Consider the following 13,379-nt stretch of genomic DNA (forward strand, 5'->3'; position numbering starts at 1 on the left):
TTATACATGAGATGGCTTTTAATAAACCTCCTCAGAATTTCACTTAAATCACCAGGAGCCTAATAGAAACAAAAACAAAATTTAAAAAAGTTTAAAAATATAAAATTTCTTTTATTATTAACACTGGAGGAAAACTCAAACAATTATTTCCATTTTCTTTCACCTACTTTTCCTGGCATTTAACAAATTCCCTGACAGTAAAGTACTGAAAGTGAAAGGGAAAGCAATCAATTGGTTTTCTGGAGATTTTGTAATTAAAATTATTTCCTCAAGTACTAGTGAGAAGTGTGTGTTTGCTGATGTGTGACATAGAGCAGGTCAGAGGAAAACAGGGAGGATGTGTTATTTAAAAAATCTCAGGTCCAGGGGCTGGAGCGATAGCACAAGGGTGAGGGCGTCTGTCTGACGCACTGCTAACCAGGCTTCAGTCCCCGGAATCCCATATGGTCCCCCAAGCACTGCCAAGAATGATTCTTGAATGCAAAACCAGGAGTAAGCCGTGAGCATCGCTGGGTGTTACCGAAAAAGCAAAAACACCTCAGGTACAGAGAAAGGTTGCTTCCTTGAATACATCCAACCCATATTCAATCACTGGCACCATATATGCACCCCTCCCACAGCTAAGCACTGCTGAGGGTGGCCCAAAAGAATCTTAAAAAAATAATTAGTCAAAGAAATTAGATTACTCAGTGTATCATTAGCTATTAAGGGCAACTAGAAATAAATTGGGGTATATGTGTGTTATGGGCTGGAGCGATAGCACAGCAGTAGCGCGTTTGCCTTGCATGCAGCCGGCCCAGCACAGCCGGGTTCGATTCTTCCGCCCCTCTCGGAGAGCCTGGCAAGCTACCGACAGTATCTCGCCTGCACGGGAAAGCCTGGCAAGCTACCCGTGACGTAGTCGATATGCCAAACAAAGTAACAAGTCTCAAAATGGAGATGTTACTGGGCCCACTCAAGCAAATCGATGAACAATGGGAGGACTCTATTTCTATATGTCTGTTATATCTTACAAAACTAGCACTGTGCTAGAAAAATACTTGTAATTGAGAAGTTTCAAAACTGTAGTCTTAGCCAATAAAAATACCTGGCCAAAAACAAAAAGTCTGTTGCATTTTTGAAAGCAAGTGGGAGCAAACTCAACTGATATAGAAGAAAACTAGAAACTCCAAGTAGAAAAATCTAGGGAAATAAAGATAATAGAAATAGGTAGTAACGAATACTTTATCTAGACATCAGATTTTTAAAAGTGGCTCTAAACTCACTTTAGTGGATGGATAAATTTAATAATTCAGGGATTAAGACATTTGCCTTAACAGTTGACAAAGCCCAGTTTGATTTCAGACACCACATAGGGTGGCCAGAGACTCACCGTGAATGATCCTTGAGCTTACAGCTGCCAGCAATATAGTGCTGAGCACAAGCTGGGTGCGCCCCCACCAAAATACAACTCGCTTCTAAATAATTTAAGATTAAAATTCCGCTTATAAATGTTTCTCTATTAAAGTACACGCTTTAATACATTATTGTCCATTGTTTCCTTTACTTCTATGTGTTCAAAATTTTACAGTTAGCAAATAATTAAAGGTATCATTTAAAATCAAAGTCTTATTAAAAGAGCTTAGTTTAAAACCACTGACTGCCAAATGATTTAAACTTAACCCATTTCTAGGATTGGTGAGAGCACAGGCATAGGAGTTGGGGTACTGGCACACCACTGACAAGGCTTTGATACTTGGCATCTCATGTGGTCCCCCAAACACTACTAAAAGGGATTTCTGTATGCAGAGCCAGGACTTAAACCGTCATGAATGGGGGGATGAAACTAAATACATTTCTATCTGATTTTTTAACAAATTCCTTTATCGTCTCTATTTTCAAAAACTTTTCAATCCGTATGTTTAATACATTTTCTTCCTCTCTAATGCTAATGAATTTCCAGAACACATGTTTTGCCACAAACTCGAAATCAACTTAGGAAGTAGCAAAAACGTTTCTGAAACTAATATAGCCTTCATATGGTTTGAGTCATAATTACAGCCTCCTAAAAAGGTAAAGTAGGAAATTAGAGGGAAAAGATTCTAGCATTTTTGTCATGAAGAAGAAAGTGGAAATAATTTTATTTTTAGAAAACCAATTAATTGAAGCACCAGGAATAAAATAAGAAGAAAGGTATGGCAGGCGTAAAAAGTATGCTGAGCAACCTGATCATTTATATTTGCTAATATTTGATGGATCAAACTTTAACCACATTGATGCTGGTGCACACAACCCGTGGCTCACACTTGAATAAGGCTTGATTAACACAACTTGTGGAGCCCACATCAATGCGCTAAAGTGTTTTCAAACTGATAGGCACTCAGGGGATGCTTTACTTTGAAGAAGCCTTACTAAATATAAATGGTCAGACATTTTAAAAAGCATTTAAACAAAGTGACGATAACTTAAAAACAAAATTTACCACTTGCTGGAGTCTGAGTTGTACACCAACCCATTGATTTCATCACAGCTTTCTTCCACGTAGAATAACGGATTTCACTTTCTAGAATGAAATGAAAAACACACAAAAGAAAGGCAATTTACAGAGATGACCATACTTATGTTCACCCAGCATTCTTGACAAAATACTACACACGGTACACAGAAGTGGGTTCCGTTAGGACTCGGATTGGGGCAAGTACGGTTGCTAGCAATTGAGGGAGATGTGATAGCACAGTAGTAGGGTGTTTGCCTTGCACGCAGCAAGCCCGGCCTACCCAGGTTCGATTCCTCGCCCCTCTCGGAGAGCCCAGCAAGCTACCGAGAGTTCCTCGCCCACACAGCAAAGCCTGGCAAGTTACCCATGATTTATTCAATATGCCAAACACAGTAACAAAGTCTCACGATGGAGACATTGCTAGGACTGATCGAGCAGATCAATGAACAATGGGAGGACAGTGCTACAGCGCTACAGTGCTTGCTTAGAAGGTGGAGGAATGACATATCATAGATGTGCAGGTGACCAGAGAGCTAGAGAGGCAGCGCACGATGACAGGAGTCATTTCCAGCCGGTGGTGTTGAACCTACAAGAAGGAACTGCAACTGCTATGTTCTCTCTTAAGGTCACGTTAAAATTGAGGAGTGGTAGGTGATGATGTGGGAAAGCTCAAAAGACAAATTTTTTATTCAGCTAAAATATATTTAAAAAATTGGGGTATTTTTAAAAATATTACAATATTCCTGTGAGACAGGATTTCTTAAAGAAAGCAATCAGGAACAGGAAAGAGCACTGAAGCAGGAGAGCACATGTACAGCATGAATTCCTAACATCCCCAGGACCTCATATCTTTAAATGTGGCTGAATAGTCACTTTCATGGCCCGGAAGTGTCACTGAGTATGAGACTTTTCTAGAAAGTTAAGCAGCATGAAGATCAAACAAAATGGGGAACTAGTATATGCACGCACTGTATTCCTTGTAAGGATACTGAAGTACGCATGGGGATAACCTTCTTTCAAGTTTCCAAGCCTTTTCCACAGAAAGCTTTTGGACTTTCCACTGCACTGAATGTACGTCTCACCACACCAGCTACCTTAGTGTATTTTCTTTGTGCTTTGAACTTCTTGCAATATGCTTGAGTCTCCAGGTGAGTAAAGAGTTACTCACCTCGATAGACTCATCAGTACAGTTTCTGACCATTGATATTCTAAACAAATGTCTGTTACAGGGTGACTGCACCTTAGCAGCTATTTCTGTCTGACTGTAAGGTATCTGGTTCTGGTGAAGGGAGTGACTCACAAATCGAAGCACACTGATAGAACTAACCAATGATCTATGTGCCTTTGGAGATAACAAAGAGGGCCTGAAATAAGTAGTACAGGGCATAGGGCATATGCCTTCCACACAGATGACCCAAGTTAGATCCTTGGCACCATACACTGTCCACCAAGCTACCAGGAGTGATGCCGAGACACAGAACCAGCAGAAAGCCCTCAGCACTGCCAAGTGAGGCTCGAAAACTAAAAGAAAAGAAAGTCACAGTTTGGAGCCAGAGCACAGCAGGTAGGGACTTTGCCTTTTACAGTCAAAGATGGTTCAATCCCCAGCACTGCATCCCCAGTCCCCAGAGCCCAAGAGGCACCCCTGGGTGCAGAGTCTGGAGTAAGCCCTACCTGCTATGGCCCCAAAAAATGAAAATAAAAAATTTAAATATAAAGAAAATAAAGACATGGCATTTGTTGAAAAGGACAACGATGGCTTTTCTCAGAAAATAGGAATCCAGGAATTGGGTGAAGGCACTTATCTTGCAGTGAGGTTGATCCTAGGCACCTCATATTTCATTTCACTTCATTTTATTTTTTTCTTTATGGGTCACACCTGGCGATGCACAGGGGTTAATCCTGGCTCTTCACTCAGGAATTACTCCTGACGATGCTTAGGGGACCATATGGGATGCTGGGAATCAAACCAGAGTCACCACGAGCAAGGCAAATGCCATACCCGCTGTGCTATCTCTCCAGCCCCCCTCCCCCCCCAGCACATCATACATTCTCCAAAGTACCACTAGGGGTAAGAGACTAGACCCTAAGAATTGTTGTGTGTATCCCCAAACTCAAAACAAAAAGAAACCAAATTGCAGTGTAGAATTAGCAGCTGGAGATCATATAAATTGCTTTGAACATACTTTTCTTCCTAAAAATATATTTTTCAGAAGTAGAAATGCTTTTTGAACTACTTATTTTTTTATCCAACATTGCAAAAGTTAAAAGGTACAGCTGGAATATCAGTTTTTGAAACATTTTCACACCATGGCACATACATGGGCTAGATAATGAGATAAAATGACTGGCAATACAATTCATTTTCTTGCATATTGTAATAAATAAAATTTAGGCATTATTAGATATTGTATTGTCTTCCAGAAATTTTAACAAAAGTGGATGTGAAAATTTATTTCCTAATAGCTAAAAATCCACTTGAAGGCTAGTTAGGCATGGGTTTTTAAAAAGCTAAAAGCCCAAAATTCAAATTATGAAATCTTATTTTTGTACTCACGTTCATTTCAATTTAAGAGATAGATCACAGGGGCCGGAGTGATAGTACAGCAGGTAAGGCACTTGCCTTGCACGCGGCAAAGCTGGGTTCGATCCCCGGCACCATATATGGTCCCCCAGGAGGAATGCAGAGCCAGGAATAAGCCCTGAGCACCACCGGGTGTGGACCAAAAAAACATAAAAAAACAAAAACAAACAAAAAAAAAAGAGATAGATCACTATATTTTAATATAGGTGTTGGTTAGAACTTGTGGTTTAGCTTAGTTTGTTAGGAAATGAATGACATATTTAATTGTTATTGGTTTAAATTTTTAATTAATTTTAAATATGTTTTAGTCAAGTTGATTCTACCACCCTTATCAGTTACCAGAGTTGGAGTGGGATGAGAGATCAAGGGGCTAGAGTGCATTTTGCATGCAGGAGACCAGGGATTAACGTGCCCCAACAGTGTATGGGTTCATGTTAACAATGAAGAGTAGCCCCTGAGCACTTCTGGGTGAGATCCTAAATCACCCTCCCATCATGAAAAAAATTATTAATGTTCCTCAGTCTTACAGCCAGGCCATTGGCATCAAAGGTGATCAGGTGACTAGGGGTGGATGGCCTATCTCTGTCCATCTCTGTCTCTCCCTCACCCCTTCTCTCCCTGGGGTGCCAGGCAGGGATTGGACTCTAGGGTCTCACAACTGCAAGACATGTGTCTCTCCACTTGAATCATATTCCTGGCCCTTCTCATTGTATCAAGCTTGAAACAACAGTGGCAGTGTTATCCTTCCATAAGAGGGCTGTAAACGGCTGAAAGCAATGATATAACCATGATTTTAGGATTTTGAAAAACAAAACTCATTCAATGCAGGCAAATATGCCTAAGAGCTGAATCTGAAACCTCATACTTATATTTCTTCCAATTCCTTAACCTGTCAATCAAAAGATAGGCCATGTCTTTCTCACTAGGGTCCTTTGGTCACAGGCTACCAGAAAAAGTTATATTCTTCAACTTTACCCTCAGCATTGATCTGGGGTTCGAAACGCTCCACCGTAACTGCTGATAAATCCTCAGGGTCAAGGCTCCACACGCCGACTCCTTCTGCAGCACCCGCCGCCATGGCAGCTCCCAGGGCAGTCGTTTCAGGCATGGAGGGCTTCACTGAGGGGGAGGCAGAGACATCAGCAACTTTGCAGGGACACCAGCATTCCCCCCCAAAAAAACCCCAGCTCTTCTGGGGGGTGGGAAAAACTTCTCATAGTTAAAAGGATTTACTAACCTACTGGAATATACAGAATATCTGCTTGTAGTTGCATAAGAATTTTATTGTTGGTCATTCCTCCATCTACCTGCAAATGACTGAGTGGAATTCCACAGTCGCGGTTCATGGCATCCAAAATCTTCAACAAAACAATACAATGAAACATGATTTGAGTACTTTATTGAACCATCTTGGAAAGGGGCATTCTTCTACTTACAAACCCTGAATAGAAACAGCCCAGTGATGGGGCTGTAGCGATAATACAAAGGGTAGCGTGTTTGCCTTGCACGTGGCCAACCTGGGGTCGATCCCCGGCATCCCAGATGGTAGGTACCCTCAGCACAGGAGTAATTACTGAGTGCAGAGCCAGGAGTAACCCCTGAGCATTGCTGGTTGTGAATCAAAAAGCAAAAAGCAAATAAAGAAAAAAAAAGAAGAAGAAGAAACAGCCCAGTGCTTACTGGATACCATTTAGACTTCTCTTTGAGATCTTCCAAGATCTCCTTGATCTGGTCACCGTCAACCTTTTCTCTTTTATACCTCTGCACTCCATTCATAACTGCTTTATTTCTTGCTTCCAGGCCCCAAAAGCTAAGCATGCACAACTCCATTCCCTGATATACCCCCTCCCCACATCCTCACAGCTACAAGAATCCCAGAATTTGGCAGATAATAGAAAGTTAGCTGGAAAGGACAGGAACTTCAAATTATTAGATTTAATGTTTAGGCAACCTTTAGCTTTTAATTGCGTACAAGGAAAGTACTTAATACACTTGTAAAGACTGGTAAAATTGGACTCATACTTTTAAGGCCTATGTTTGTTACCTCTCGGGTTTGGAAACAAACAGCTTCTAATGCAGCAAAAGCAACGTGGCACTTATTGGTAAATTGAGTGAGCCCACAGATGATCCTAAAATGACACACAGAAATTTGAAGATTAGATGTAAATTGATAAGTGGTTGGTATGAAATGGTCAAAAAATTATGTGAAGTGAATTTTGTAGATTAAATATACCCCAAAGCATGACAAAAAGTTTCTTTTGGAGACATACCCAGGAGTACACAGTGGTTACAACTGACTCTGCACTCGGGAATCACTCCCTGACAGTGCTCAGGGAACCGAATGGTAGGGCCAAGAATTGAACCCAGGTTGACTATGTGCAAGACAAATGTCTTACCTGCTATACTATTGCTCGGGCCCCAAAAGGATGAAAATTTACACAAATAATCATGCCCAAAAGCTAGATGCACACATAAATAACTTAGAAAGTGCTAGTTTCCAACATTGCAATGACATATGAAAAACCTCCCTCATGATCCATCTGGTTAGATGGCAGGAATCAAAATCCAAATTAATATTCACCTAGACGATGCCCTTTGCTCTGACAACATATAGACACAATAAAGGTAAAGATAATACCACTGGGACCTTAGACATAGTAAAGCAGATAAGGTAGGTCATTGCATACATTTAACCTGTGATTAGCCCCAGGCACTACATATGATCCCCTGAACACCTGTAAGAGAGATCCCTGAGCAGAGGCAGAAGCAAGCCTAGTTTACACTTTTAAGAGGTGACACACTACTGAGTATGGCCAATTCTCCCAGTATAAATACTAGGATTAATATAAATTTCCTGGGTTTATTTTCAAAGCACTTATTACTTCTTAATGTTAAAAGGTTTTGAAAGTATACTCTCCAAATAGGAAAGGTTCTCGAACACCCTAGCATCAAAATATAAAACGAATGAAATGAAATAATTTGAAAACAGGGGTTGCAGTGATAGTACAGCAGGCAAGACATTTATCTCGTAGGTGGCAAAACAAGTTTGATCCCTGTCATTCCATAAGGTTCCCCGAGACCTCCAGTATTCCCAAGTTCAGATCCAGGAATAACCCCTGAGCATGAATGTGGCCCAAAAGAGAAAACAAGAACAGTAATAATAACAATAACAATATTAGTAGTAGTAGTAATAATAATGAGAAAAGACAGAAAACTACTCATTCATAAGGTATAAGCTATTGAATTCAAGATTCACAAAAGCATACCTTATTTCCAATCCTTACCCTCTTGCACTGGGCTCCCAATAAGGTGCATATAACCCTGAAAATGCTGGCACAAAGTAGCAGCCATAAGAAGTACCTACTTCTTTAGCAAGTTTTTCTACCATGAAAAAATGAAACAAAACAAAAAACACAATTAACTGTAATAAGCTCACTTATAATAAGTTTATATACATTATGTCTAAATCATCAACATGGGGCTTTTGACCTCTTATTCATTAGAAGAGAAAAACTGTCCCAATTACAGCAGTGTGCTAAGAGCAATGCAAAATATTTCCTTACATCCATGAAAATGTAATATCCCCATCACAAGAAATAAAGGAAGTGGATTAGTTTTGATTAAGGTCTATTAGTGCGCAATGAGCTACTTTTAAGATTGTATCCACGGTATCACCAATCAAAATGTGTTTGAAGGTCTCGTTCTCAGCAACTTAAACATATATCAGAAAGAAATGAGTCCAAATGATTATCCACCAACTGAAAATAATTTTATTAATAAAGTACAGAGGCTGGAATTTTACTATTAAGCCAATCAAAGGGTAAAAGCTCTTGGTTATCTAATAAATTCAGGAGACTAGGCTTTCTTTACTCAGAAAATCTGGTAATCTTCAGTATTCAATTTTACACTGGTATTTTTCATGCCCTATCTTATAGGTGCATTAATAACCACCTGTATGTCAATTTACTGTTTTATAAATATATTTACACAGAAGTATTAACAGGTGGCAAAGACAAATGTCAAAATTTCTATCATTCATATTTGAACCATTTGGGCTGGAAAGATGGTTCAATGGACTGGAGAACATTCTTGACACAAAGAAGGCCCAGATTTATTGCCTGGCTCTGCAAATGGCCCCTGAGCACTGCCAGGAGTGAGAGCTAAGCACCAAGCCAGGAATCACTCCTGAGCGCCTCTAGCTGTGGCCCCCACAAACAAAAATAACAACACATTTCACCCTTTGCTAGAATGTACTCACCAATTTCATCTGAGGTATTTATAATTCCAAGGTTGTCTCTTAACCAGCGAATAACAGCACCAGCTATGGCGACAGACCCCTATAAAAAATACATCCATGAATATACGCTATCCTGATATACACGTTTCTGACTATATCCTTTCTGTGAATCACTCAACATAGAAAAATTTCAAAAGCTTGCAGTTGGAAAGTCTACAAGAGTCATAAACCAGGACTTTAGAAGAAATGATTAAGTTTGATCTAGATTAAGGGATTTTCATGAGATAGGCAAAGAACTGTGTTCTCCAGCATCAGCATGACCCTTTTCCTATAGGTGGTAACAACATGCTCCGTGGTTTGCCTTATGCAGGTTTTTCTGTTTATGCTCAAACTACTGGGTATCTTATCACTAAAAAGACACTTTTGATTACAGGAATGTTTTATTATGCTGATAATTCTTTCCTAATTATTCTAACAACTCTAATAGAATACTCTTCTGCTTATTTTTTTATATTTTTTATTAGTGAATCACCGTGAGGTACAGTAACAAGCTTACAAACTTCCATGCTTGCATTTCAGTCATACAATGATCAGTACCCATCGTCTACCAATGCCCATTTTCCACTACCAATGGTCCCAGCATCCCTCCCACCACCCCCACCCTGTAGCCTCTACACTACTCGCATCTGTGGCAGGGTATTCCCTTTTGCTCTCTCTTTTTTGGCTGGTATGGTTTGCAATAGAGGTATTAAGTGGCCATCATGTTTGGTCTATACTTTCAGCCCACATCTCTCATCCCAATCGCTTCCTCCTAGCACCCTTTGCTTGGTGGTCCCTTCTCTATCTGAGCTGCATTTCCCCCTATCCTATTACTATCAGGAAAGTCTGATTAAATACTAAGTGCATTTCCTGCATCTGAGAGCTCATGAAATGACTTACTAAACAAAGAAGTGAATGAACAAAGCTATTTTTTGCGACAAACATCACCAAGTGGTTGGGGCTGGAGCAATAGCACAGTGGATAGGGTGTTTGCCTTGCATGTGGCCGACCCAGGTTTGATTCCCAGCACCCCATATGGTCCCCAGCGCACCACCAGGAGTAATTCCTGAGTGCAGATCCAGGCGTAATCACTGTGAATCACCAGGTGTGACCCAAAAAGACAAAAAAATCATCAAGTATGAGAAAATAAGGATGAAAACATAGGACTTGAGTCAGGGTTTTAGGTATGTGTTTTTTCTTAATTTTCGGGACACACCTACCTGGCTTTGCTCAGGGCATATTCATAACTTTGTGAATGTCTTGGTGATGCTCAGGCTATGTGCATGGTTGTATGCAAGGCTAGCAAGTGTGTTAACCCATAGACTATATCTATGGCCCAGTACTTCAGTTATTACAAACTAAAATTGCTGTTATCTTTGCCAAACCGAGCCTTTAAATGTTTATCACTAAAATGTGGCACTGATATCCTAAACCAACTACAATGAGGGTCAGAAAATTATGAGGTTCTAAGAGCAATCAAACAGCAGGTAGGGTGTTTTCTAGATTTGCCTCTGATCCAAGTTCAAAGCCCAGAATTTCATTGTTCTCCAGAGCCTGCCCGGAGTAATTACTGAGTGCAGAGCCAGGAGTAAGCGAACAGCACCCCCAGGGATGTCACCAGAACAAAACTCAAAGAAGGAAATAAAAATATAACTCACGCTGTGGTCCCAGAAGATGTAAATTTTTGCAAAAGGACTGTTTTGTCACTAGTGAAGTGGAAGGTTATTAGAAAACAAAAGACTTATCTGAGAGAAATATTTTAATATTGGTGTATCAGTTAACCTTTGAAAAATTAATAAAAGAAAAGGAAGGCCTCAAATTCACAGATGACAAGATGGTCTCAATTCTGAGGCAAGAAAGAGTGGAAAATGGTCAACTTCAGCTTTGAAGATGGGCAGGAAACTGAAAAGAAAAGCAACCTTAAAAGATAGAAGGGCACTCTACCTACTTTCAATCACATCCTCCGGAGAAAGACCTAACTCCTCAGTGAATCAACTACAAGTATGACTGGATCCTTGTTTTTAAGTCACTGCCCACCGGGAAAGCTATGCTGAAGCTATATAGTTATACTCTAAGAAAGAAAGACATAACCAAAATGAGAGCATACAAACAAGTAAACAATGAATAGATAAGTGGAATGAATTGTTTGAAATCTAGATAAATAGGGGGCGAGATATCAAAGAATGGGTAGATCTCATTGGGGTGGGGAGGACAGGACCGGCTCCACTCCCATCCCGTGAGGCCCAAAATGTATTGTCACTGCGGGCCCAAACCTGACTGTCCAATGGCCTCTGGAGGATGACAGCCACCGAGCCACCAGGGAGAAGCAGGCAGAGGGGCAACACCCTTTCCCCCCCCGGGGGTGGCCCGGCGACAGTAACCTACTGTAGGGTCCAGATGCATTTCAGACTTGAGCAGATTTTGGCAGAAATCCCTCCAGATTTAAGTGTTAAAATTTCAAATTTCAAAATCGCACGGCCACTACTGCAGGCATGCGACATCATATGTTATTCTTAATCAGCAATAGAAAACTGTTGCCTTTTCAGCAGATCTGAGTGTTTGGGTAAAATCCCAAATAATAAAGGTGGGTCTGGTGTGAAAATATTGAATGTGATCAAAGTAGAGAGAGAGTAATGTGAAAATCATCTGCCCCAGGTAGGGGGAGGGTGTGGGATGGGAGTATACTGGGGTTGTTGGGGGTGGAGAATGGGCACTGGTGAAGGTACGGGTGTTTCATTGGATGAACAAGACTTAGGCCCAAAAGCTTTGTAACTGCTCTCACGGTGATCCAATAAATAAAATTATAAAAAAGGAAAAAAAAATAGGGTGGAGTTCATGCACAAATCAATCAGCTAATCAGTGGCTGAATAAAAAGCAGTACTCCTACATTAAAAAAAAATGGGCGCCCACTCCTCTCTGGAAAGAAAGATGGCAGCCGCATGGGAGCCTTGTGGACAGCAGATATGAGCCAGGGGTGGGGGGCGACAAAAACCTTATGGGAAGGGGGGCGTTCCAGCCCGTCGTTCATGCCCTACCTAGGTCACCAGTTGCCCCCCATGAGCGGCTCTCTGGCACGGCCATGACTCCAGAGCACAGAAACCAATCTCTTAATTATCTGACTTTTAGTAGAAATACTTCCAGGGTTAATAAGTAAAATAGCAGAAATCCAAAACCGCGCGGCCATAATAGCGGCCGCACGACAACATTTAATTCTTGAACCCAGCTGTAGAAAGCAAATCATTTCACAACGCTTTTTCAGTATTTCTGATTTCGGGGGGGGGGGGGGGGAACTCTAAATAATAATGGTACATCTTTTATCGAAACAATGAATCTAGTCAAAGTAGATAGAGTGTTAACTAGAACTCATCTGCCTCACAGGAATTGGGAGGGGTGGGAGGTGGGGTTCTATTGGGGTTCGTGGTAAAAAATAAGTATTGGTAAAGGGAAATGTGTTTGATATTTACATGACTGAGACCTAAACCTGAAAGCTCTGTAACTTTTCCCACAGTGATTCAATAAATAAATTATTAAAAAAAAGAATGGGTAGGATGCATCCTTCATGTGGTCCACCCGGGTTTCAATCCCCACATCCCATGTTCTTCTAGGAAGAGACAGGACAAATCCTTAGGTGTGTCACCCAGATGTGACACACCCTTTACCCCTGAGAAAAAATAAAGAAAACCTAGACAAATCATGAAGCAAATGAACGGCAAAGAAAAAAGTTATGGGGAGATGATATTATGAATAAGTTAGTAGTGCCACAGAGATATAGTGCCGGGGACCGAACGTGGGTCTCTCACATGTAGGACAAGTTGCTCTACTCACACAGTACTATCTCTCTGGGGAAACTCTCTCTTAAAATAATTTATTTTTGTTTTCTAATAACAGGTTATGTTTTTATTCTCTTTTTTGTTTTGCATCAAGCACTATTTCTATATTATTTTTACAATCAGTAGGTTTTTTACTTCCAGAATCCTTAAAAATGGTCTATACTTGTGAGTCTTATTATTTCATAAAAATTTTTTTCTTTGTTTCAAGGAGGT

General features: G+C 40.5%; 1 protein-coding gene across 3 annotated transcripts in view; it reads right to left on the reverse strand.

Annotated features, from left to right (window-relative positions):
- Window positions 1–13,379, reverse strand: part of GK (glycerol kinase) — an 83,846-nt gene that overhangs the window by 6,932 nt on the left and 63,535 nt on the right. For all 3 annotated transcript variants that reach the window (XM_056131242.1, XM_056131240.1, XM_056131239.1), the window contains 6 exons: window positions 9,319–9,397; window positions 8,345–8,441; window positions 7,105–7,189; window positions 6,298–6,418; window positions 6,036–6,179; window positions 2,462–2,542 (listed from right to left, as the gene is read on the reverse strand). In XM_056131242.1, the coding sequence (XP_055987217.1) occupies window positions 2,462–2,542; window positions 6,036–6,179; window positions 6,298–6,418; window positions 7,105–7,189; window positions 8,345–8,441; window positions 9,319–9,397 (607 nt within the window). The remainder of the gene's footprint in view (window positions 1–2,461; window positions 2,543–6,035; window positions 6,180–6,297; window positions 6,419–7,104; window positions 7,190–8,344; window positions 8,442–9,318; window positions 9,398–13,379) is intronic.

This window comes from Sorex fumeus, unplaced genomic scaffold, assembly GCF_029834395.1.
Source record: "Sorex fumeus unplaced genomic scaffold, SorFum_2.1 ptg000086l, whole genome shotgun sequence".
NCBI lineage: Eukaryota > Metazoa > Chordata > Mammalia > Eulipotyphla > Soricidae > Sorex > Sorex fumeus.